General features: G+C 44.5%; 1 protein-coding gene across 1 annotated transcript in view; it reads right to left on the minus strand.

The window, feature by feature from the left end:
- ercc6l2 (excision repair cross-complementation group 6-like 2) overlaps window positions 1-27,489 on the minus strand; it is a 138,791-nt gene that overhangs the window by 5,955 nt on the left and 105,347 nt on the right. Inside the window, 4 exon segments of the mRNA XM_085984965.1 lie at window positions 1,077-1,134; window positions 1,137-1,260; window positions 12,255-12,409; window positions 19,669-20,905. Of these exon segments, the coding sequence (XP_085841091.1) occupies window positions 1,077-1,134; window positions 1,137-1,260; window positions 12,255-12,409; window positions 19,669-20,905 (1,574 nt within the window).

Here is a 27,489-nt window from a genome sequence, read left to right on the forward strand (position 1 = left end):
CGTAGGAAGTCTATAAATTCCTCTATTACAAAACAAACTCAAAATTAATTTTCACAATGTATCTCTCAGATTAGTAACAGAACCACAGCAATAAAAAGAAAAGTTTCCTGTCACTTACTATCAGTTTAACGTGTTGGGATTATTTTCAGATCCATGGCTAATCCTATTTGCAAGCTACTTCTGTGATGGTGGGCAAAAAAAAAGTGTTTACCGGGAATGCTTGCACAGCTGCACTACCGGGTCTCGAGCAGAGGCTGCTGTATCTGCATCTCAGCCGTCAGAACCTGTGTGGGCTGCGTGCATTATTCAGCACGGCACCACCGAACAGCTGAACACAAACAAAAAACTGACCAGAACACATATGTGGCCTTTTGGCTCACCCATGATTACAAATAAAGGCTCAATTGTCATTTACGATATAATCAATTCATGCTTTCCTATTCATTATTGCTCAATTATTGTATTATAGTGATGGCTGTCAAAACAAGGCTTCTTGAATCAGTGATCTAGAGAGTGAGAGGATGAAAAAGGGAGCACCAAATCCTGTACAAAGATCAGATTCACAGAGAACGTGATGCGACAATGTAATCAGAAATGAGAGGAAACACAATGGCTTCTGGAAAAATACTGGTCTGTTTCTCAAAATGAACACTGCTACTCAGTCTGCATTCCTTGCCCAACTCTGCAGGTGCGACTAGCTTTGACAGGCCCCTGCACTCTGATATCTCTACCACTGTAAAAAAAAAAGGCTTTACCAACCTGAATGGAAACAAAATGGTCAGTGGAAGAATAGCTTAAGCATTTCCTGTACGTGTATTCTGCAGCTGTCCCATCAGTTGGCAAATACATTAGGTCAGTGCACTTATTCAGAATGGTCTGGCTCTCAAGATCACATTACCAGAGTGTCCAATTTCTTTTTGGACTCTCGCACGGACAAAAGAAAAAGAAGCACCTGAAGTGTCACCTTCAGGTAAAAGTATCATATAACCAAGAAAAAAGATAATGAGTACAGATGCCTTAGCAGAGAGGAAGCAGAGCCTTTCTGACCTTTGACCTCTGTCTTCTGGTTCACTCACCTGCAGATTCCTTTGGGTGTTTGTCCAATCAAGAAGGTGGTGCCACCTGCTCGATGACCTTCCTCTCCGTCTGTGTGACAGGATGCACAAGTGAGAGGGGGGCTAACTTTTGACTGTCATTTGTTTGGCATTGGTGGAAGGATTTTTGAGGGGAACTCAGCACATCGTCGGCTCCTTGAAGCATCTAAAATAAAAACAGAAAAGTTAAATACTTTCAAGAATATGGTCTTACACAGGATTCAATGTGCTGCCAACTCCAGATAAACAAGTAATTGATCCAAGCACAGAATTCCAAAATCTCTTGCCATTTACCTCACGTTGTTTAGAATTCCTAAGTCAAGCAAAACATCTTAATGCAAAATCTGAAATAAAATGTTACCCAATTAGTTTTCCTTAATGATCTGCATACTGGACACAAATCAATATGCTGCTGCATTTCACTTAGGAGACTGCGTTTTACATAATCTAGTTGCAGTTGTATCAAATACTGTACATAGTATTGTTTAGGATTTTCTGCCATTTATTTTAGATTGAATTACTGAACGAGTGATTAAAACATGCAGAATGATTGGCTTAATGCCTTGAACGATGTACCCTCAATTCTTACTGTCTTGGAACATGGGGCTTTTAATTTGGTTATTTGCACAAGTGCTGATTAAATAAGTACCCCAATCTTTGGCTTGTACAGCCATCTTAAAATAAATGTGAACCACCACATGGTGGTACTTGCCCTTCGATACAACTCAACAGCAAACAGCTCAGTAGATGAGATGTTAAAATAAGGCCCTGTCTGCCTTCTCAGGTGGATGTAAACGATCTCATGACACTATTCGAAAAAGAGCAGGGGTGGTTTCCCTAGTGTCCTGGCCAATATTATCCCTCAACCAACATCGCTAAAACAAACCCACTCGCAGGTTAAATTTTAAATTTAGCCCTGGCCGGCCGAGTTTTCCGGGCCTTGGGAAACCTGGCAGCTAAAGGGAGGCGAGGACTGCTGTATCCAGTAGGTAAGTGCCTTTCCACTTACCTACTGGATCCAGCTTACCTGCTTCACCAACCCCCGCAACCAGACACCCCACCCCCTGACCCGTCCGATCTCACCCACTGACCCATCCGATCTCCCCCACCGACCCTTCCGATCTATCCCCTCCGAGAGGATTGATGAAAGGAATGCAATGGATATTGTCTACATGGATTTTCGGAAGGCGTTTCACAAAGTACCACATAGAAGGCTGGTTAACAAAATTGAGGCTCATGGAATAGGTGAGTCAGTGGCAGCTTAGATACGGAATTGGCTTAAGGACAGAAAATAGCATGTTGTGGTAAATGGCTGTTTTTCAGACTGGAGGATGATAGGCAGTGGTGTTCCCCAACGGTCAGTGCTGGGGCCACTGCTTTTTTTGATATATATAAATGACCTGGATATTGGAATAATATGATAGAATTCTTCATTAAGATGGAGAATGAAGTAGTTGACTCAGATACTAGGGTCCTGAATTTAAATAAAGGAAACTACGATGGTCTGAGGCGCGAGTTGGGTAGGATTGATTGGGGAATGTCACTCAAAGAGTTGACGGTGGATATGCAATGGCAAACATTCAAAGACCGCATGATGAACTACAGAATTTGTTCATCCCAGTTTGGCATAAAAATAAAACAAAAAAGGTGACTCAACCGTGGCTAACAAGGGAAATTAGGGATAGCATAAGATCCAAGGAGAGGACAGAAAAAGCAGTAAACCTGAGGATTGGGAGCAGTTTAGGATTCAACAAAGGAGGACAAAGGGATTAATTAAGAAGGGGAAAATAGAATATGAGAGTAAGCTTGCAGGGAACATAAAAACTGACTGTAAAAGCTTTTATAGATATGTGAAGAGAAAAAGATTGGTGAAGTCAAGCGTAGGTCCCTTGCAGTCAGAATCAGGGGAATTTATAATGGGGAACAAAGAAATGGCAGACCAATTAAATACATAATTTGGTTCTGTCTTCGCAAAGGGGGACACAAATAACCTCCCAGAGATGTTGGGAACATAGGGTCTGATGAAAGGGAGGAACTGAAAGAAATCAGTATTTGTTAGGGAAATTGATGGGATTGAAGGCCGATAAATCCCCAGGGCCTGATAATCTACATCCTAGGGTACTTAAGGAAGTGGCCCTAGAAATAGTAGATGCATTGCTGGTCATCTTCCAACATTCGATGGAATCTGGAACAGTACCCATGGATTGGAGGGTAGCTAATGTTACCCCACTATTCAAAAAAGGAGCTAGAGAGAAAACGGGGAATTACAGACCGGTAAGCCTGACATCGGTAGTGGGGAAAATGCTAGAGTCCATTATAAAAGATGTAATAGCAGAGCACTTCGAAAACGGTGACAGGATCGGACAAAGTCAACATGGATTTACAAAAGGTAAATCGTGCTCGACTAATCTACTGGAATTTTTTGAGGATGTAACTGGTAGAATAGATAAGGGAGAACCAGTGGATGTGGTGTATTTGGACTTTCAGAAGGCTTTCGATAAGGTCCCGCATAAGAGATTAGCGTGTAAAGTTAAGGCACATGGGACTGGGGGCAAGGTATTGACTTGGATAGAGAACTGGTTGGCAGACAGAAAGCAAAGAGTTGGAATAAACGGGTCTTTTTCCAAGTGGCAGGCAGTGACTAGTGGGGTACCGCAGGGATCGGTCCTTGGACCCCAGCTATTCACAATATATATTAATGATCTAGACAAGGGAACTAGATGTAATATCTCCAAATTTGCAGACGACACAAAGCTGGGTGGGCGTGTGTGCTGTGAGGAGGATGCCGAGAAACTCCAGGATGATTTGGACAGGTTGGGTGATTGGGCAGAAGCATGGCAGATGCAATATAACGTGGATAAATGCGGGGTTATCCACTTTGGTGGCAAAAGCAGGAAGGCAGATTATTATCTGAATGGCAATAGATTGGGAGAAGGGGAAGTGCAACGAGACCTGGGTGTCCTTGTGCACCAGTCGCTGAAGGTAAGCATGCAGGTGCAGCAGGCGGTTAAGAAGGCAAATGGTATGTTGGCCTTCGTAGCGAGAGGGTTTGAGTACAGGAACAAGGATGTCTTGCTGCAGTTGTACAGGGCCTTGGTGAGACCACATCTTGAGTATTGTGTGCAGTTTTGGTCGCCTTATCTGAGGAAGGATGTTCTTGCCATGGAAGGAGTACAGCGAAGTTTCACCAGGCTGATACCTGGGATGGCAGGAATGACGTATGAGGAGAGATTGGGTCGATTGGGCTTATACTCGCTGGAGTTTAGAAGAATGAGAGGGGATCTCATTGAAACTTATAAAATTCTGACAGGACTGGACAGACTAGATGCAGGAAGGATGTTCCCGATGTTCGAGGAGTCCAGAACCAGGGGTCACAGTCTAAGGATAAGGGGTAAGCCATTTAGGACAGAAATGAGGAGGAATTTCTTCACCCAGAGAGTGGTGAACCGGTGGAATTCTCTACCACAGAAGGCAGTAGAGGCCAATTCATTAAATCTATTCAAGAAGGATTTGGGTATATTTCTTAAGGTTAAAGGGATCAAGGGGTATGGGGAGAAAGCAGGGACCGGGTACTGAATTTGGATGATCAGCCATGATCGCATTGAATGGCGGAGCAGGCTCGAGGGGCCGAATGGCCTACTCCTGCTCCTAACTTCTATGCTTCTATGTAGTACAGTGTAGAATTTCTAAATTTGCCGATGACACCAAACTTGGGGGTGTGGCAAACAGTGATGATGATACCTGGGTAGGACATTAGGACTGAGATGAGGAGAAGTTTCTTCACTCGGAGGGTGGTGAACTTGTGGAATTCTCTACCACAGAAGGCTGTGAAGGCCAAGTCACTGAATATATTTAAGAAGATAGATAGATAGATTTCTGGACGCAAAAGGCATCAAGGGGTATGGGGAGAGAGCGGGAATATGGTATTGAGATAGAGGATAAGCCATGATCATATTGAATGGCAGAGCAGGCTCGAAGGGCCAAATGGCCTATTCCTGCTCCTATTTTTCTATGTTTCAATCGACTGCAACAGGACATAGAAAGGCTAGCAGAATGGGCAGACAAATGGCAGATGGAATTTAATACAGAGAAGTGTGAGGTAATGCATTTTGGCAGAAGGAACAGGGAGAGGCAATATACACTTAATGGCACAGTTTTAAAGAGTAAATGTTAATGTGCATAGGTCCCTGAAGGTGGCAGGACATATTGTGAGAGTGGTTAGCAAAGCATCTTGGATCTTGGATTTCATAAATAGGAGGTATTGAGTACAAAAGTAGAGAAGTTATGCTGAATCTTTATAAAGCGCTGGTTAAGCCACAACTGGAGTATTGCGACCAGTTCTGGTCACCACACTTTAGGAAGGATGTGAAGGCCCTTGAGTTTTTCCAGGATGGTTCCGGGGATGGGGGAATCTTAGCTACAAGGACAGGTTGGAGAAGCTGGATTTGTTTTCATTAGAGCAAAGGAGGTTGAGGAGTGATTTGATAGAGGTGTACAAGATTATGACGGGTTTGGATATAGACAGGGAAAGACTGTTCCCACTAGTTGACTGTACAAGGACTCGGGGACACAGATTTAAGGTTTTGGGCAAGAGATACGGGGGGACGTGAGGAAAACTTTTTTACGCAACGAGTGGTGATGACCTGGAATTCGCTGCCGACGGGGCAATGGGACTGACTGGATTGCTCTACAAAGAGCTGGCATGGCATCAATGGGCCGAATGGCCTCCTTCTGTGCTGTTACGACTCTATGACCCTTCCGATCTACCCCCTCCGACCCTTCTGATCTACCCCCTCCGATCCTCCAGATCTACCCCCTCCAGTCCTTCCGATCTACCCCCTCTGATCCTCCCGATCTACCCCCTCCGGTCCTTCCGATCTACCCCCTCCGATCCTCCCGATCTACCCCCTCCGATCCTCCCGATCTACCCCCTCCAGTCTTTCCGATCTACCCCCTCCGATCCTCCCGATCTACCCCCTCCGATCCTCCTGATCTACCCCCTCTAGTCCTTCCGATCTACCCCCTCCGATCCTCCCGATCTACCCCCTCCAATCCTCCCGATCTACCCCCTCCAATCCTCCCGATCTATCCCCTCCAATCCTCCCGATCTACCCCCTGCGGTACTTCCGATCTACCCCCTCCAATCCTTCTGATCTCCTCCCCCCACCACCCCTCTCCCCAATGCTTCCGATCTTCCTTCTCTGACCCTTCCGATCTCCCCCCCCCCCCCAACCCTTCTGATCTCACCTCCCCCGACCCTTCCGATCTCACCCCCCCGACCCGATCTCTCCCCTGCTCTGGCTTCCGATCTTGCCTCCGATGTTCCTTGTGGCCTCTGATCGCTCCCGACCCCAGGCTCCGATCTTCCTCGTGGCCTCCGATCACCCCCGCTCCGGCCTCTGATGTTGCTTGGCTTTGGACTCCGATCACCCCCTGCCCCGGCCTCCGATCTTGCCTGGCTCTGACCCCCGATATTCCTCCCCGTGCTCCTGCCTCCCCGATCTTCACCAGTTTCGGACTCTGATCTTCCTCCTCCGCCCCACCCGGCCTCCCCGATGCCTCCCTCCTCTCTGCTCCCCAGCTGTGGCCTGGTGCTGAAGGCCTACATGCCCAACAGTCAGCCAGCCTCTCAATGTGGCTGGCTGCAGCTAGGAAACAGAGACAAAAAATGGTAATCAGGTCTTGCCATTTGGCAGAACCGGAGGGAAACCCATTCTTATGGGTTTCCCAACCTCAAAATAGTCCCACCCCACTCGCTCCCTGCCTCCGAGTTAATATCCAGACCTTTAACTCTGCCAAACACATTCACTGTTAGAAATGGTATGTCCATATGAGGATCACCCACTGGCTGACACAGTGGCAGCCCTGTTTGCCTATAGCTATTACAAATCTTCCCATTAATCTGTAAAGTAATTAGTTACACCAACATTACATCAGTGGTAATTGGGAAAGAAGTGTCAGCAATATCAAAAATTGGTCTTAGCGCATGTTCCCGATGACTAACTGTTCCAATCCATGCTGCTGGCAGTAGTAGATGGATCCCGTCAGTGAAGGGACAGTTAAGAATATTGATATTGGCACAATTGCCAGTTAAGAGGGAAGTGAACCATATTATTGAGTTTGTGCATTGCATATGCAATGTGTTCTTTCCATCCATATAATTTGGAATACCATGAGTTGGAAGGACAGGGAGACTGGATCAGTTCTACATCACTACAGCTATCAGGTTGCATTTCTTCATTTGCAGCCTCTTAGAAGTAAAAGGTCATTCATTTTTTTAATTTTGGAGGCTAAAATCTTCCTTCAGTATTGAAAAGCTTAAACAATATTCCCCAGACAGGTTATCTCATTAGAGTAAACCATCAAGAGAGGGAATAAAAAAGATTCTGAAACAAACATGGCTCAGCAGAATTATTAACCAACCCAACAACGCCATTCAGTGTAACAAGAGGAAAGAGAAGTATGTTTGGCCCTGGTGTTTCAGGAACACTGTGCTAGTTGGGAATAAAGTTAATATGGAATCCTGCTGAGGTCTGTACAAAGGCCTATTCTGGTGCCTAACCTATTTAGTTGGTGACCCCAATTACTTGTTTCATGCAACGGAAACATTCACAGAGAACACCAGAAAGCCGCGTGGAGACAAAGATGGAGCGGTATTGCTGCTAGTTGCGTTCACCAAAATAATAGTTTTAAAAAAGGTGACAAGCTTAATTCTGAGCACAAAAAAGCAGGAATAAATGATACGCTGTCTTATAATAATGCAAGCTCTTCCATTGATACTGCAGTACACACCACACATCCATCAGAACACACAACAATTGTACCTCAAAGCTGCTTTTACATTGGCTTTGCTTCAATTCAATCCTGGAAGACCTGCACCAGATTTGTATGTCTATGGAAAATCAGTCTGCCAGCATCAGAATTAAAACAAGGTTATAATAAAAGCAGCTCAACTTGTAGCTTATACAGCTACCTCAAATGTGTTACTTAACATAAAGATTAACAATCGACCCCCACATTAAAGGAAGTTTGTGGGCTATATATAGTATAGCTACTAAGCATGTGTGCAAAGTAGTACATTTCTTCCGGCTTTTGTTAAATTGATCATACAAAATAAAATCTTATATTGTGTGTGCCAAGTTTTTAGTGGCGGTTGTTTTCTTGTTTTGTTTTATGATGAAAATCTGGTGAAATAAAATGAACAATTCCTGAGATTTGATGGATATAGGAAGATGGACCCACTTCCATAAATAACCAACCGAAAAAGGGGGTTCGAGCCAAATGAAATCTTCTAATTGTCAAATAAGAGTGAGACCTTTTAAGGGTTTGATTAAAAATCTGCTCCTAAGACAATTATTAGAAGGCAAGTACTGAGATCATGCTGAGTAACTCCTCCGAGTCATTTCCACCACCGATGTCACCAATCCTGATTATTTAAACAAAAATATTAAACTCCTGTCATCAAAAAACAGAATCAGACAGGATGAAAAAATCTTTAAATATAGTTCTTTTTGAAAATGTCTGATTTTTTTTTTTTGACAGGGTACTTTTGACAAGATTCATTAAAAAAAAAAATTTGAAACACGCCCAAACAAAACTTATGCTCTTAGTACAGTTGTGCTCAGAAAATCTCCTGTCTGCAGACTGCAAGTTTGCCACAGCCGATGGCTTTCTGTCGTCTAACACCTCAAATAACAAGTAACATGATGGGAGGATTTACTATTAATCTAGGTTTGTTACAAGTCTTATCCTGATTTTCCTGATGAACTCTTGCCATGAACTCAATGGCTATGAACACATTTATCAGATTAGGCCATGTTTTGTTTAAATGTGCAATACTTGTGCTGGCCTATAAGAAAAGAATAAGAACATAAGAATTAGGCGCAGGGGTAGGCCATACGGCCCCTCAAGCCTGCTCCGCCATTCAATAAGATCACGGCTGATCGTAGACCTCAACTCCACTTTCCCGCCCAATCCCCATATCCCTTGATTCCCCTAGAGTCCAAAAATCTATCTATCTCAGCCTTGAATACTCAACGATTCAGCATCCACAGCCCTTTGGGGTAGAGAATTCCAAAGATTCACAACCCTCTGAGTGAAGAAATTCCTCCTCATCTTAGTTTTAAATGGCCGACCCCTTATCCTGAGACTATGCCCCCTAGTTCTAGACTCTCCAGCCAGGAAAACAACCTCTTGTCATCTACCCTGTCAATCCTTCTCAGAATCTTATATTTTTCAATGAGATCACCTCTCATTCTTCTAGATGCCAGGGAGTATAGGCCCAATCTACTCAATCTCTCCTCAAAGACAACCCTCTCTTCCCAGGAATCAATCTAGTGAACCTTCATTGCACCGCCTCTAAGACAAGTATATCCTTCCTCAGATAAGGAGACCAAAACTGTGCACAGTACTCCAGGTGTGGTCTCACCAAGACCCTGTACAATTGTAGCAAGACTTCCTTACTCTTATACTCCAACCCCCTTGTAATAAAGGCCAACAGGCCGTTTGCCTAAAGCAGATATAGTTGCCCAGTCTCTGACATGGTCTAAGTTTTGGCCCAAAATCATGATGTAGAAGTCAAATATGACAGCTAGCAGGAAGTGGCAGGGGTGGGAGATTTGAACCTCCCTCCTTGTTACCACATTTCTATTGCCATAGAAAACAATTTTGAGCAGAATTGCAATTTTTGTAATTCACTGTACCTTTGCTCTAAATAAATTATTTATTTTGCACCAAGTAATTCAATTACAAAGGAAGACAACAGACGTGCTGCTTGCCTCCAAAAAAAGCCTTTACTAAACAGGGAAATAAATGTTCTGGTGAACATAGGAGCAGGAGTAGGCCATTCGGCCCCTCGAGCCTGTTCCGCCATTCAATTTGAACATGGCTGATCTGTATCTTAACTCCATCTACCCGCCTTGGTTCCATAACCTTAATAACCTTGTCTAACAAAAACACAGCTGCATTTAAAGAGACCTCAACATGCTGTTACCAACCTACCTATTGTGCTTCAAAAGATTTTCAAATGTCCAGTCTATATCACATAAACCTTTGAACAATTCCTCAGTTTTTTAATTTAAAATGAACAAGTTGGACAATATTACAGTAATACTGCTTGGCCAATCTGCCACTCATATTACTCGGATTTAGTAGAATGGTTCCAGGGATGAGGGATTACAGTTAAGTGGATAGACTGGAGAAGCTGGGGTTGTTCTCCTTTGAGCAGAGAAGGTTAAGAGGAGATTTGATAGAGGTGTTTAAAATCATGAAGGGTTTAGATAGAGTAAATAAAGAGAAACTGTTTCCAATAGCTGAAGGGCCGATGACCAGAGAGCACAGATTTAAGGTGATTGGCAAAAGAACCAGAGGTGACATGAAGAAAAACTTTTTTACGCAATGAGTTATTAAAATTTGGAACACACTGCCTGATAGGGTGGATACAGATTCAATAGTAGCCTTCAAAAGGGAATTGGATAAATACTTGAATGATAAAAAATTGCAGGGATATTGGGAAAGAGCGGGGGAGTGGGACTAACTGGGCTGCTCTTCGAAAGAGCCGGTGCAGACTCGATGGCCCAAATGGCCTCCTTCTGTGCTGTTCTATTCTATGATTCTATGATCAGTATTTCTCTTTTACTTCCCACCTCTTGTCCCTACTCTCTGGAAGTTTGCCAGACTGAATTGATCCTTGCTACACAGGTACTGTAGTTTTATTAAAATATAAGGAAAATACATATATTAAAAAAATCTAAAAAGAAAAATATTACTCCTGCAATAATTAAGGAAAGCGTTCCTCCAGCACACTTAAAAACACAGCTGAGAGCAGGAAATGCATGTTGGAAAACATATTGGCCCAGAAATTCGGGTCTCCACGGGTGAGTACGCACGGGGTACTCACCCGTAAGCCCAATGGAAGTGCCGGTTTCCTGCATGCACTGCGCATGCGCGGGAAACCGGCACTTCCGTTCCCCTGAAAGAAGGGGTTCAGAGGTCGAATGCGTGCGCGGGAGAGGCTGCGCGTGCGCATCGAACTTACGTTTTTTTTGCAGGTTTTCCCGGGAGGGTAAGTCTGCAGAAGTTAGACATTTAAAAAGCAGTCGCAAGGCCTGCTTTTTACAAGGTAAGTGGTGAATTAATTAAAATTAAAACAATTTTTCCACAGGTTTATTATTTTTAAATACTTTAAAGAAAGGTAAGTTTATTTTTAGCCCCGTTAGAAAATAAAATTATTTTTTCCAAAAATTTAAATTATTGTTTAAAATAGTTATTTCATGTAATTTATAGTTTATTTAAAAAATGTGATTTAAAAAAAAATTTATTTGAAGATTTAGTGATGTTTTGGGGCCCGTAGTATTTCTAAGTTTGACAGGTCTTCCTGTCAAACTTATGAATGAAGCATTCCCTGCTCCGATTGGCTCCCCATGGCCCACGTGATCCCAGGGGACGCATCGAACTAACTGCGCCCCTAGGATATGCAAGCACTGTGCGCCGGCAGTTGGAGCAGGCCCAGGATTGGAATTCCATGGGGGCCCACGGCTCAACGGCCGGCGCGCAAGTTAAGTGCAGGTCGGGGGCTTACACCCGCGGGAAGCCCCGGACACAAATTTCTGGGCCAATAGAGAAAGCCAAACCTGTGAATATCTTGTCAGATAATCTCAGAACTAGTTTTAATTCCCTACAGTATTTGGAGTAATTCTGAAAGTCAGATAGACAACTTTATTAATGAGATGCTATAAACTCATGAATAAATTGTTAAATGGCGTAAAGCAATTTGTCCAAGATGATGTAAGAAATGAAGACAGCCATCTTTATGGTATATCATCAAAATCAAGAGCAGACTGAAACATAAAGACAATCGTGCAGACCAGACTGATTTCATACTACACTGGAAACTGGGAGGCTAATTTACAGTAATATAATCATCAGCTGAATCTGTTTGGTCACACATCACATATATTTGTGTAGAAAATATATGTATTATATAACATTTGCTTCTTTTGAGGGCTATATTGTAATGTATTTCTTGACAGGATATAGAAGTAACAAACAGGTCCCAATCCAGTCTTGTGACTATATTGACATATTTTCATTTCCAACGAATAAAATCACTACTAACTAGAAGAGATGGATATATATGAATATGTTCACTCCCCATCTTACCTGACTAGTGTGGACTGCTACATTGGCAGGAATCTGGGAATACTGTTTTAGCTCAAACACGTCACGAATTGCAGTATGACTCATTTGATTTTCAGCCTTGCTGGATCCAATCACACGTTGGTTTGAATGAATGAAAGCCACTTCCTGTACATCACCTAATAAGTGAAACATTAAGTATCAGATGGCAGCAATCGTGTTACTTAAAACAATTTTAAAGAAGCAAGTATCCCTCAGGAAATCAAGTCATTTATTTTGCATGACAGTTTCATGTAAAAGTGTAACTTTCAGGTTTACCTCTTCCCTCGCTCTCATCCAGCTGGGTTAAATTCAAATTGACTTTACCACTAATAAAAGAATTATTAGTTAAAATGCAGTATGGTGCTCCTCAGTGATCAAAATGTGCTTGAATGATGAAACCCCAGGCAGCCCGTTCTCTCTTACTTCCCTGGACAACATGTCTAAGACTTGAAGAAACCCACCCTCTGGTAAAACCAGACTGCTAACAGCCTTGGATTTATTCAGACTAGGCCTTCAATCCATTTGTGTTCATTACAGTTGTTTATTTCTATAAGGACATGGCTTCTTTAATATAACTTATTGGAAACTTTATTTTAAATCTTTACCAGACTTATTGGGCCGTAATTTGCGGCCCCTACGGGTGTGTACGAGGTGTGTACACGCTTGTAAGGGCTGCACAAGTTTGGGGTTTAGGCATGCGCTGCGCATGCGCTAAAACTCGGAACTTGCGCGCTCAGTCAAAAATTTTCTTGACAGATGATCCACATCCCCGGGAAAAGGACATCCGCGGGCGGATATCTGTCCAACTCCTGCCCAGCGAAGGCCCGTGAAATTCTTATGCCTGGTAAAAGCTGGTCCTGGTTTTACCAGCGTAAGAGTATTAAAAACAGGAAAATAAAATTTTATCAATAATTTATACATTTAAAAACTTTTTAAAATAACTTAAGTTTATTTTTAGCCACTTTAAAACATGTATTTTTCAAAAAATTAAATTTTTGTTTTAAATATTTAATTAAATGCCATTTTAATTCATTTTAAATGTGATTTTTTAATTTATTTATTTGATGTCTAGGTATATTTTTTTGGGTATTCCCATTCATGCTTATGGGGTTTCCGAACATACAGAATCTCCGTAAGCATGAATGGGGATTCCCTTCTGTCATTTGTTGGTCCGGCCCACGTGATCCCAGGGGCACCCCTGAGATACGTGGGCCTCTACCCGCGGGTACCCGGAGAGGCCCAGGACTGCGCGTCTCCGTGGATCTCGAGGCCCCAGGTACGTGGGCATTTTATTTGCGGATCGGAGGCATTTCCCCGCGGGAAGCCTCCGACTGCAAATTCAGGGCCGTTATATTCTATTTTAGACCTGACATGACTGATTCCCAGTATCAGTTGTAATTGGAGATACACAGCAATTCTAATTAAGGCAGCAATTTGTTTTAAGGTTTGGAGCAGCAAGCTGCTTCTCCTTTTTTATCCTAGCTGAGGTGCTTATGCGTCATACAAATTCAGCACTGCAGATCTTATGGTGCATTCACATTGCAATTATAGGGCTAGACTCGGTGCGGCGAAGGCAGCGCACACCTGAACCAAGAGGCCCGAAGATGCCAGGAATTGGTCCCTGAGCCTCATCTACATATTAGGTGTAGTGTATGTACCTTTAAGAGCCCCTGTGTACTGTAATACCTGTAGTGACCACTCGGGTATATAAGCCTGTATAGCGTCTTGTATCTTTTAGTTCACCTCCAGACTTTGTTCAGTAAACACCTGTTAAACCAACTCCTGCATTCCGTGTCTCCATTAACACACGGATACAACAGTGGCGACGAATTGCAAACGGACTTACCTGCAATTCGGCAGCACCTCAAGGAGATCGATTCCTCAGACGAAGGTCGAAGAAGAAAAAAAACCTGTGGTTTCACCAGCTAGCCGGGCTGGTGGCAGGTACTGCACTAATCTTTCCTGGACGGCGGGCTGAGGCTCGATCGGGTGGCTCTGCAGCGGGGCCGAGCAGCGAGTCGGAAGGCGGAGGCAAACAGAGACGGAGGGTGGAGCACTCGGGAGACGGCCGGCGCTGCAAAGCAGGTCGGCGTTCGGACCAAGCAGAGGGAGGAAAAAGTCCCAGAGAGTCCGGCGGGAACGAGTCTCCAACTATTAAAAATATCTGTGTAAATAAAAACCGCGGAGAACAGCGTTGTCAGCAGCGGCAGGAAAGCGCGGGAGGCGCCATTTTTGATTTTCAGGATGCATAAGACTGGCAATATTACTGCTTCCGATAGTAATATAGAGGATTGGACCACATATGTGGAAAGAGTGGAGGTATATTGCACAGCGAATGAAGTAGAGGATGATAAAAAGGCATCGGTACTTCTTAAATCTGATGGGCGCAAGGACATATGGGCTGTTACGAAACTTAATCACTCCAGCCAAACCGATGGACAAGAATTTTAAGGAGATTGTTGATACTCTACAGGAGCACTTAAACCCAACACCGCTGCTGATAGCGGAACGATTCAAATTCTTCAGGAGGAATCAGCACAAGAATGAAAGTAACGCTGATTACCTCACCGAATTAAGGAAGCTATCAAAGCACTGCCAATTCGGGGCAGGACTGGCAGATTCTCTATGAGACAAATTCGTCTGCGGTCTCCTAAGTGAAGGAACACAGAAAAGGCTACTTTCTGAGAAAGATTTGACACTGGACAAGGCTTTCAGTGTGGCTGTATCATACGAAGCAGCAGCAAGAGGAGCTGCAGAGATACAGCAAAAGCCACAGGACTTCGGCACCCATGAAATGACACAGGGTTTCGAGAGATGTTATCGCTGCGGCAGATCCACCCATGACCAGAGGGACTGCTGGTTCAAGGACAAAGCATGCAGGCAATGCGGAAAGATGGGACACATTGCACGTGTATGCCGATCTGGAAAAAAAAAATCCACTGACAGAAAAAAAATCAATAAGGAAAAGTACAGAAAGGTACAAATGATGACGGACAGTAGCTCCGAAGACCAGAAGAGCGATAGCGACTCCGGAAACAAGAGACTAAGCTGTCTCAAATTACATAATGTAATTGCCAAAGAAGATTACCAGACCATTTGGGTTACCCTCACGATAGCGGGGTCCCCAGTTAAAATGGAGCTAGATACAGGATCAGCTCTGACCGTCATAAGTCGACGGGATTACGAGCGGCTATTTCCGCATATACCTTTGAAAGACACATCCATTATCTTGATGACATATACGGGGCAGAAAGTATACCCCAGAGGGAAAATAAGGGTGCCTGTTGTATACAACGGCAAGGAAATACAGAAGTTGTATTTATACGTTCTGCAAGATGGTGGTCCACCGCTGTTGGGACGTGAATGGATCAGGAAGATACGTTTAGACTGGCACTCCATTCAGGCACTGACGGTGACCAGTAAGGAAAAAAACAATGATGACGTCATACCTCAACGATTAAAAGACATCTTGGCCAACGCCAAAGAAGTGTTTCAACAGGAACGAGGAACCTTGAAAGGCGTCACCCCCTCAATAAAAGTGGAAGATGCGGCAATTCCCAAGTTTTTTAAGGCAAGGCCGGTGCCATACGCAATTCGTCCAGCAGTCGAGGCAGAGCTGGAGAATTTGGAAAAGGCAGGCGTGTTATCCAAGGTAGATTGGAGCGAGTGGGCAACACCCATCGTCCCGGTCATGAAGAAAACGTTGAATCATGATAAATCTGAAGAACAGAGAAAAATTCGCATCTGTGGGGACTTCAAGGGGACTGTAAACCCGGTCCTTCACACGGTACAGTATCCTCTTCCGAGGATAGAAGATATTTTCCCCTCACTATCCGGAGGGAAACGTTTCACCAAAATTGACTTGGCACAGGCATATCTACAGATGGAGGTTGAGGAGGCCTCTAAAAAGTATCTCACGATAAACACACACAAAGGCCTGTACCAGTACAATCGACTGGTTTTCGGAGTAGCATCAGCTCCAGCTATCTGGCAAAGAGCTATGGAGCAAGTCCTGCAAGGGATTCCGGGGACTCAATGCTACCTAGACGACATCCTTGTAACAGGAGAAAACGACAACGAGCACCGTGCCAATTTGTAGCAGGTGCTCACTAGGCTGAGAGAATGGGGCCTACGAGCAAATCGCCCCAAGTGTGAATTTTTCCAGAAACAAATATCATATTGTGGCCATATAATTAACGAAGAAGGGTTGCATAAGTCACCAGAAAAAATTGAAGCGGTCATAAAAGCCCCAGCACCTGAAAATGTCTCACAATTAAGGTCGTTCCTGGGATTGATAAATTACTATCATAAATTTTTACCGAACTTGTCAACTGTTCTGCACCCTCTTAACGCACTGCTACAAACGGGAGTAATTTGGAAATGGAGCGAAAACTGTAAACGTGCCTTCCATAAATGCAAAGGCTTGATCACGTCCAAGGAAGTGTTGGCTCATTACAACCCATCACTGCCAATCAGACTGGCGTGCGATGCATCCCCTTACGGCGTAGGAGCGGTATTATCGCATAGATTCCCTGATGGCGCGGAGCGGCCGATATCTTTTGCGTCACGCTCATTGAACTCAGCTGAGCGTAACTATGCCCAGATCGACAGGGAAGCACTCAGCCTGGTGTGGGGAGTGAAGAAATTCAACCATTACCTATACGGACAAAAATGTACCTTGTTGACTGACCATCAACCCCTCATCTCCATATTCAACCCTAAAAAGGGCGTTCCCATTATGACAGTGCAAAGGCTACAGAGGTGGTCCCTTTTCCTAGGGGCACACCAACATGACATAGAATACAAAGGATCAAAACAGCATGGGAATGTTGACGGTTTATCGCGCCTACCGTTGCCAACGGTAGAAGAGGCACCTACAGTGGACCCAGTGGAGATGTTCCACTCAACCATAGTGGAATGTCTACCAGTAACAAATTCTACCATTGAAAAGGAAACGAGAAATGACCCGACTCTCTCACGAGTCTACGATTTAACGGTGAAGGGATGGCCAGCACATGGCGAACCACTGTTGCCAGCCTTCTCGCAAAGAAGAGAACAGCTGTCAGTGTGCCGAGGAACCTTGATGTGTGGATCCAGAGTGGTGATTCCACCCAAACTCCAGGATAAAGTGCTAAAGGAGCTTCACGAGGGGCATCTGGGTGGAGTGAAAATGAAGAACCTAGCCAGAGCGTTTGTGTGGTCGCCAGGAATCGAAGAAATGACCAAGAGCTGCCTAGGATGCCAGAAGGTCCAAAACGCCCCACCACAAGCCCCTCTACATCCATGGGAGTGGCCCTCATCTCCATGGCAAAGGGTACATATTGACTTTGCTGGTCCATTTATGGATTCAATGTTCTTAATCGCGGTTGATGCACACTCCAAGTGGCCGGAGGTAATAAAGATGTCCTCCACCACCACGGAAAAAACCATCACAGTATTAAGGACCATATTTGCCAGGAATGGGCTGCCTGAACAGATCTGTTCTGATAATGGACCGCAATTTGTGTCCGAAGAATTCAGGAAGTTCTTAAAAAAACAATGGGGTTAAGCACTACACGTCCGCCCCATACCATCCCACCACCAATGGATTAGCTGAAAGGTTTGTCCAGACCTTCAAGAAGGCCATAAAGGCCATGGGTAATGAAGACATAAAACTACAACATAAGGTAGATAACTTCTTGTTTGCGTACAGGAATGCAACACATGTGGTTACAAACTAAACTCCCGCCATGATGTTTTTCAATAGAAGACTAAGATGCCGGCTGGATTTGATCAAGCCAAACATCAGAAGGAACGTAGAGAACCGGCAATTTCAAGGCATGAATGAAAGGCCAACTAGAACCTTCCAGATAGGTCAACAAGTTTTGGCCCGGGACTACCGTACCGAGAAATGGCAGCCTGGAACTATTTGCACACGACTAGGACCGCTGATGTATACCGTGGACATTGGAGAAAGCATAATAAGGCGCCATGCTGACCAGATCATAGAGTCATCCAAAAAGGGACAACCTACACCACAACTCTATACGCCTAATGATGAAGCAGAGATACCCATAGTATCTACCTCCGATCCGGTGATACTGGAACCAGATGAACCCAACACTGGCATTCAAGCCGAATCGACCTTGCCAAAAGAACCTACTACACCACCGAAAACTACTACACCACCGAGGCGTTATCCGGACCGAGTCAGGAAGCCTCCAGAGAGACTGACTTATAATTGATTAACTGCAGCAAATGTGTAGATTATTGTTCTTGTAAACATGTTAATTAATGATTACTTAAAATGTTATGTACTAATTATCTAAAAGGGGAGGAATTGTAGTGTATGTACCTTTAAGAGCCCCTGTGTACTGTAATACCTGTAGTGACCACTCGGGTATATAAGCCTGTATAGCGTCCTGTATCTTTTAGTTCACCTCCAGACTTTGTTCAGTAAACACCTGTTAAACCAACTCCTGCATTCCGTGTCTCCATTAACACACGGATACAACATTAGGGACTAGGGTTGCCAACCCTCCAGGATTGTCCTGGAGTCTCCCGTAATTAAAGGTTAATCTCCTGGACACTTTTTTTTTTCCAATTTCTTTTAAGGCTTTTCTTTATTAGTTATAAAAATAATTGACAAGGGAAAAGAAAAGCTGATTGACTGGACAGGGTGGTTGGAGGCAGGAGGTCATGTGATGAAATCTCCAGGAATATGTCCAACCAGAGTTGGCAACCCTATTCGGGGCGAGCTGTCGGAGCCATGACTTGTCTCCATATCGATTGCCAGGACTGTGGAGATGGGGGAAGCATTCCTGCTGCTCCTGGCTCCACAGTAATTTTTCTTTACAAAAAAAAACATAAAATAAAACTTAAGATTTGACCGGCAGCCGCAGGGGCTGCTGAAGAATCCTGAACTGGGCAGGCTTTACGTCTGCTCCACTTGTTGGTAATTAATTGTACTCAGGGGAGGGGGGGGGGGGTGTCCCTTATCAGGCATTAGGCCTCTGATCAGGGCTCCTAAAAAGTGGGGCCCACATAGTTAGCAGTGGGACCAACACCTGTGACGATTGGGCGTAAGCCGTCCCACATCTAAATTGGTATGCTTTGTGCTCGTTTTATGCCCCAAAAACGGGCGTTAGGCTGCATTGACACTATGCCTATCTAGTTTCAGGAGGAGGGAGTCTTATTCTGCTTCACTTCGGAGTCAGTTTGGGCCTTCACACTTGATTTACACTTCAAGTTTAGTGTCGGTGCAAGTGGTTTCAGCTTCAACCCGACACTGGTCTTGTGAAGTGTGAAAGCACCATTAATCTGCAACATATTTTTTACTCGCAGTTAGAAAATCTTAACAATAGACAATAAACATCCTGACTTCGCATTCCTCTCTAAAAGAAAGTGTTGTAGTTACCTAGCAATCTGTCCATTGATGCAAACTGCTCCCCGTGACTTGGGCTCCATTTCCTGTGCCCCAGTACATCTTCACCTTTGGCAATTCCACTTGGCCTATTCTTAGGCCAAAACTGAATTTTGCTGCACTCTTGCTTACTGTTACTTTTACCTATCTCTCGGTTTGCACTGAACTGGATTCGTTTGGTGGGAACACCATCTCCAGAGGATGAAAATTCCTCAATGTTGTATTGTTCCGTCCCTTTTTTAAAAAGGACTCGAGATTTACCGTAAAGGCTTTTTCGGCCTCCTTCAGCTCTGTGTTCAGACTGATTGGACGTTTTCCCTGGTGATTCTGTAGATATTTCAATTTCATCTGACTCATCACTGATGTTGTCTATTTCTTTCAATTGTGCTTTCAATTTGGCAGAATGGCTCAAGGGTTTCCCCTTTGTTATCTTGGGGCAGTCACCAATGATGCCTGGTTTTGCAACAGGAAATCCTGAGTGTTTACAGGACAACAAGGCCTTTTCTTTACAGGAAATACTTGTGAAGTTTTCATCATTCGAATCCTCAGAATCTTTTGACAGGAAGTTAAGTTTAGATTTCTTCTTGGAAAGCACTTTTTTCTTTTCTCCCAACACTTGTGAAGGAAGGTTGACATTATCGCTTTCTTCTGTGCTGTTGTCGGTTCTCGTGGCAATAGCAACACTTTCTAAAGTACCACGATGCTTGCATCTGTTTCCTAGTTCAGCCTCTCCCTCTGATTCACTAGAAATACTCCAGTTTTGACAAAGCTTTTGTCTTGCTTGCTGAACAAGCCCACGATTCCCTTTCATAGGCTGAGCATCTGAGTGGGCCTCTGAGACCAGGTAGCTGGGCATGTGCTTTCCCTTTGCTACAGGGGCATCCAAATCACCGCTTGTGCTTTCTTCTGTACATTGGTTCTCGAATATTTCATCATCAGAACTGCAGTCACTCTCGCTGAATTCCTCTCCAGTGTCTGCTTTCCTGTCAAGGAGTTTGGAAAACCCACACTGGGCCAATGTGAGCTGTCCCCGGGTAACTGCATCGTGACTGGTTTCTACCGGACCACCTTTACTACTCTTCATTTTTGACGTACTCATAGGCTCCGTCTCACTGTCACTACTAAAGTCAAAAAATTGTTCTGACTTTCTTTTAGCCGGCTTGCTCCCTTTATCAGATTGCACCAGCAAGTCCTGATTCTCTTCTCCCATTATCTTTCCTGTGTCCACAGTCTAAATATTAAAGAGAGTATTATATGTACACATATACCAATCAAGTTATAAAAAATGAAAACAGAAAAAGCTGGAAATACTTAGCAGGTCAGGCAGTATCTGTGTAGAGTGAAGTAGAGTTAATAATATTAAAGCAAAGGCAGGTTTCGTGCCGGGGGGGTGGGGGTTGGGGGGGGAGGAATTGCGTGGGCGAAACCCAGAAGTAAACTTAGCAAGTCGGATTCTCCGATTTTGACTTGATTGATTTTTCCTTCCATGTTTCGCATCTCCAAGTTGTGCAGTGGGCATGATGCACACCAGGATGACGCGATCGCAAGTCTACTATTTAAAGGGCAAATGCAGAAATGGAGTTTGGAGGAGTGAGGAGGTGTTTAGAATGGATTCACAAAGAGCAAGGGCAGCACTCCGATTCAATGATGCGTCCCTTAAATTATCGCTGGGTGCAGTCAGGAGCAGGAGAGACATACATTTCCCCAGTAATGGAAGAAACCTGCGGCTCTCACCAAGGAGGCGTGGTTGGAGGTAGCTGAGGAGGTGAGTAGCAGGAGCATTGTGCCCCGGTCTTGGATGCAGTGCAGGAAGCGATTTAATGACCTAAGTAGGTCAGGAAAAGTGAGTAAATTTGCTGATTCACCTAAATCCTGTGGTGTAACCCTCCCCCACTTCACTCTGTCTTGCCAAGCATACTCCATCATATCACTCCTCACACCCACTCAACTTTGAGCAGAGAGTGCCATAGATATAAGTGGCACATCAGTGTCCCTCTTAATTGGAGATGGAGAACTCACAGATAGCTGGTGACAAAATTTAAAATATCTGACACACATGCTGACTTTATTTCATCAATGACTGAACTATGAGAAGACTGAGTATGGTGATTGTCAAGATTGTTGCCTTTGCCCCGACTAATTCATAGCTCTTTCTTTTGTCTTCCAGGGCCTTCACGCATAGAGCAAATGTTGTTGGACATGCATGAGGACGATCCCTCAGAGGATCTTTGTCCTTCTGAGGGTGCACCGTCACAGGACGTACAGCCATGCACCAGTGCAGATACTCACACTTCAGTGGGTCCAGTTAAAGCGTTAGTTGGGTTTTCACCTGGTGATTCAAACCTCACAAGTGACCACGAGCAGTCACTGGTGGCAGGAACAGCTGTGGAGAGCCCACATCGGGAGTGCAATCCTCTCCAGGCTCTGCTGACCTGGACACAGATGCCGAACCCCAGGGATCATCAAGGAGAATGATAGAGGTACAGGGAGCAACTTTGTGAGGTACTGACAGATGTGCCAGCAGTCTTTGGTGGGGCCCTCAGGGGCTCTAAAACAGTGTGCGTAGGCCAAAAGCATCTCAGCAGTCAGGGCAGGGATCTGAGCAAGCTGCCTCTACCTCTGCTGAAGCCACACAGGATGCACCATGTAGAAGCGGTAGGAAATGCAAGTTAAAACAAGTGTAATTCACTGAAGGTATATACATGATAGGTATTTAACAAAATGTTATGTTAAGTTTCCTTTTTTTTTATAACGCCACACAAAATGTATTGATTTGCACCACTTCCATGTTTTGCCCATTATTGCGTCCCAAGTGCCACTTGTTTCATGATGAATGTCAATACATGACGAGACCTATTAGGCAGATGTGCAATGAGTGGATGCGTGGCTGAAGGACTGCTTTGTGCAAGGGTGGGGGGATGGTGAGTTTCATTTGTTATCTGTTCCAATCGGAATAACTAACTGAACCTTTACGCTATTAGGGCATCCCTGACAGCAATGTACGCGGCTGGTCTGGTGATGGGTGCCCACCTTCATATTCCCCCGCCTCCTCCTCTTCTTCAATGTTCTCATCAGGAGATGCCTGAGGAGTGTCCTGGTTGTCCTCCACCTGCAATCCTCTGTTGTGCAGGACGCAGCACAACCACTATTATCTGGACACCCTCGCTGGCAAGTACTGAAGGGCGCCTCTAGATCTATCTAGGCACCTGAAGCGCATCTTCAACATGTTGATGGCTTACTCGATGGCACACCTGGTGGTCACGTGGCACTTGTTGTAGTGCTCCTGCACCTCATTAGTGAGGTTCCTCACAGGTGTCATGAGCCAAGTTCTCCTACAAGCCAGTCCTTAAGTCTAGTTCCTGGAACGAAAAGGTCTGGAGTGTTGGATTGCTACAGCATAAAAGCATCATGACAGCTCCCACAGAATCCGGTGCACACCTGCACAAACCTCTTCTAGTGGTTGCATGCCAGTTGCGCATTGGTGAAATAAAATCCCTTGCAGTTGATAAAAACTCCTGGCTGCTGTGGTGCTCGGATTGCCTGTGAAATCGATGGCACTATGAACCTGTGAGCGAATCCAAATGCCCGCTCATTCTGGCTACTGTCGTCACAGGGGAAATTGCCATAAGTCGATGCCCCGGCAAACAATCCCTCTGTCACCTGCCGTATACATTTATGGGCAGCCAACTGAGAGACCCTCGACCGAGTGACCCCCTACCTGCTGATCCCACTACAGCACGTTGCCGCTGCCGTGGATCGGGATTGCCTTTCTCGTTCAATGTACTCTCAAAAACATCCATGGCACCTTACATCCTGCTGGTGTCTGTTTGAAAGCCTACAAACTTCACAAAGACCTCTAGCTAAAACTGCCCACAATGCTTCAGGTCCAGGACCTATCATCAAAACTGGAAGATGTTAAGAGATTTAACAGTTTCTAAGCAAGTCCAGAGCTTGGGGGGGGGGGGGGTGGGGGCAGGGGGAAGTGGGGGGGAGGAGGAAAGAACAAAAGGGGAGGTCTGTGATAGGGTGGAGGGCAGTAGTAATTAAATGACAGAAGGGATGATGGTGCAAGGCAAAAGGGGATGGTAATGGGACAAGTAAAGAAGCATTACCAGCACCTCCTGTCTGAAAAAATGGGGGCAATGGTTATGATCTGAAATTGTTGAACTCAATGTTGAGTCCAGAAGGCTGTAAAATGCCTAATCGAAAGACGAGGTGCTGTTCCTCAAGCTTCATTGGAACAGTGTAGAAGGCCAAGGACAGAGAGGTCAGAGTGGGAGCGGGATGGAGAATTAAAATGGCAAGCGACCGGAAGCCCAGGACGGAAGTTATAAAAATAGTTGATCCGATTGATTTATGATTGTTAACCAATTTGTAGTAAAATAGTTAAAGCATTTATGACTTTGTTACATGTAGCACATAGAAGGAAACCTTCCCCCGTTACAGCAGTACTGCAGTTAAAACAAAAATACCAAAAAAATGTAGAGATTAATTTAAAAGTTTATTTCTCAGCATTGTTTAGAAATTGCTGAAATGAGTGAGTTATCCATATAACTTTAGCACACAGATGTGCTGGAAAAGAGTGAGAGCGGTGGACAAACAGAGATCAAACATATAATAGTTTTAGTTTTGTGGAACAGCATTTTGGGCGCTGTGAATGGAGAGATACTCCTGCTTGACATTGTTTAGTGATGCCTTTGTTAATCGCTCAAAAATGGTCACTTCCAGCAAGGACCAAGAGTAACTTGTGCAGATGGATAAAGATAGATTTTCTATCTTATACACTGGAGAATTTTTAATTTACACTCGGGAAGGTGTGATTTAGTTTATAAGCTTTTTGGGGCACTGGACTGAAGCCATCAATTCTTCAGACTCAAAACAGGTTCCATCGTTTTCAGAATCACTCAAAGTCGAAAAGCAGCACCTGGATTCGAACGATCATGTAGCGGTACACCCCACTGAAATTAAATGAGATACACAAACTTCAAAGAGCTCCACACCAATTCAATTCCAGCCCCAGATCACGCTGTTTTAAGATTGGCTCCTCCGAATGGTGCAAGCTGGCTTCTCCTCCCTGTGGAAAGCATTAGCTTTGCTTAGCAACGTTCTCAGGAAGCATAGTTAAGATCAGAAACCCTGTGTTGTGGAAAAAAGCAAGGCGACAAACCCGCATCCAATCACATCATGCACAGTGCATTCGAAACACGCACCTCTCTGTGGAAGATTACTTCATAATACAATGTCATCCACAGCATCTCATATAAAAAGTATTATATCAGGTCTGGCGCCATGACTATACTTGTTATGCTCTGTTTTACAGAAAAGAAAGTGACTGAGCATGAGTGAAGCAGAATCGTGAGCCGAAGTTTGAAGAGGTTGATTTCAAAAGCTGAACAGGAACACACCAGGGTCAAAAAGATAAGGAAGGCAGTGAAGGGAATCTGCATGTCATTTAAATGCAGGGCAGCACAGTCTTTAAAAATTACTTATTGATGGATCCTTCCTTGGAATGCTGCAGAAACCCAGTTATGTCAGCCTGTGAATGTATTTACATAAAATACAGAAGACATAAGAAAACTTACAGACTGGGCAATTAAGTGACAAATGAACTTTAACACCGATAAATCTGAGGTAATACACTTTGGTAGAAATAAATAGAAACATCACCTACACCGTAGAAAATAAGAAACTGAATGGAGTAGAAGAGCAAAGGAATCTAGGGATACAGGTGAACAAATCATTAAAAGCAGCATCGCAAAGCAATTACAAATGCTAACAAAGCACTGGGATTTATTTTAGGGGTATAGAATTCAAAAGTAGTGAATTTATGTTAAACTGCTATGTACAGTTCTGGATTCTATGCACAGTTCTGGTCTCCATACTATAAAAAGGACTTAAAAGCACTGGAGAAAGTGCAAAAAAGATTTACAAGGATTTACAGAACTGAGAGATTACAGCTATCGGAAAAGATTTAACAGGTTGGGGCTTTTTTTTCTTTAGAAAAGAGCTTAGAGGATACCTGATTGAAGTCTTTAAAATTATGAATGGGTTGGACAGGGTAGATGTGGAGAGAATGTTTCCACTTATGGGAAAATCCAAAACTAGGGGCCATAAATACAAGATAGTAACTAATAAATCCATTAGGGAAATAAGGAGACATTTCTTTACTCAGCGAGTGGTTAGAATGTGGAACTCGCTACCACAGGAAGTGGTTGAGGCAAATAACTTAGATGCTTTCAAAAGGAAACTAGACGAGTACATGAGAGAAAAGGGAATAGAAAGATATGCTGAAAGGCTGAGATGAGATAGATAGAATGAGAGGAGACTCGTGTAGCATATAAACATCAGCACAGACTATTTGGGCCAAATGGCTTGTTTCTGTGCTGTATATTCTACATTATTCTATGTAATAATTTATAGTATTTTGATTAATATTTTGGAGCATCCCTTATGACTGAATGATAGGTGATATTTGTATGGTGTGAATACCCCTGAACTGCTCCATTTCAAATTAGGATGCCCCAAATTGAAAGAATGGTAGTGAGAAAATTAGCACCAGTGTTTAAGACTCCCAAGCTGGCAACATCAGCTAATTTAGCTGGTTCTATCGAAATCTGCAACTTTGGCAGGAATTTTCCCCTTGCCATGCGTGTGGGTGTGGAGGCGGGTTGGCTGTAAAAATTGTGAAAATAGGCAGCGTGTCGGGAACCCGCCGTCATCCCGCCTCCTCATGCCTTTAACTCGGGCGCGTTTGCCAGTGCACCACGGGCCCAATCGGGAGAGGCGGGCGGTCTAATTAAACTCATTAAATGCTTGTTATCAGACCCTTAACAGGGTTTTTAACTGCAGCTTCTGAATTTAATGGCATGAGCACGGGAAGCACGCAGCTTGGGAACCTCGCCTGTGAAGGGGAGGCGGAAGTTCAGTTGCCATTGTGCGAGGGCATTAATTGACAGCTGGAAATACCAGATAAATACACACACCTTACACCTCATTAGTTGCCTAAGGGAACGGCTGTTGCTGACTCCATTTTGCGCACAGATTTAGGTTTCTGGAATTTTCAGGTCATTTCTGCAACCTCGGAAGCCACTCTCACCATTGCCACTCACTATCAGAACATTGAGGGATTGGCCCTCTGATCGCTACTTGACCTATCATCTACGACATCAGCATGGGTGCTGCTTATACTGTCTCACCTTGGTCCTCAGAATTGGACCAAGATGAGCCCCAACACCAGCAGTAACAGCAGCAACCACAACAGCAGGCTTCTCCTCAATGACCTGATACTCCACAGGAGAGAGGGGGGCCAACGAAGGGCTGCAACTCGTCGGAGGCAATACCCCCAACACAGGGTATACAGGCAGAGGATGAGCTTCCTCAACATGACTGAGCAGCAGTGCCAAAGGAGGCTCAGGCTGTCGTGCCAGGACGTCACAGACATTTGCAGCTAGCTGGAACAAGACCTGCTGCCCAGAGGTCCTGGTGGACACTCCTTGCCAGTGGCTGTCAAAGTCACCACCGCCCTCAACTGCTTCGCCTCAGGCTGCTTCCAGGGATCTACAGCAGACATTTGCGAGATCTTGCAGTCAGCCGCCCACAGAGGTCACCGATGCCATGTTTCACAAGTCAGCCAATTACATCAACTTTGCCACTGATGAAGCCAGTGTTACTGAGTGGGCGCTCGGCTTTGCGGCTCTGGCTGGCTTCCCACAGGTGCAGGGCGTCATCGACTACACACGTGGCCATGAAGGCACCCCCACATCACCCAGGAGTGTTTGTGAATGGCAAAGGCTTCCACTCCCTCAATGTGCAGCT

The sequence above is a fragment of the Somniosus microcephalus genome, chromosome 1 (genome assembly GCF_052327205.1).
Source record: "Somniosus microcephalus isolate GS21.2 chromosome 1, FLI_Smic_1.0, whole genome shotgun sequence".
NCBI classification, from domain to species: Eukaryota; Metazoa; Chordata; class Chondrichthyes; order Squaliformes; family Somniosidae; genus Somniosus; species Somniosus microcephalus.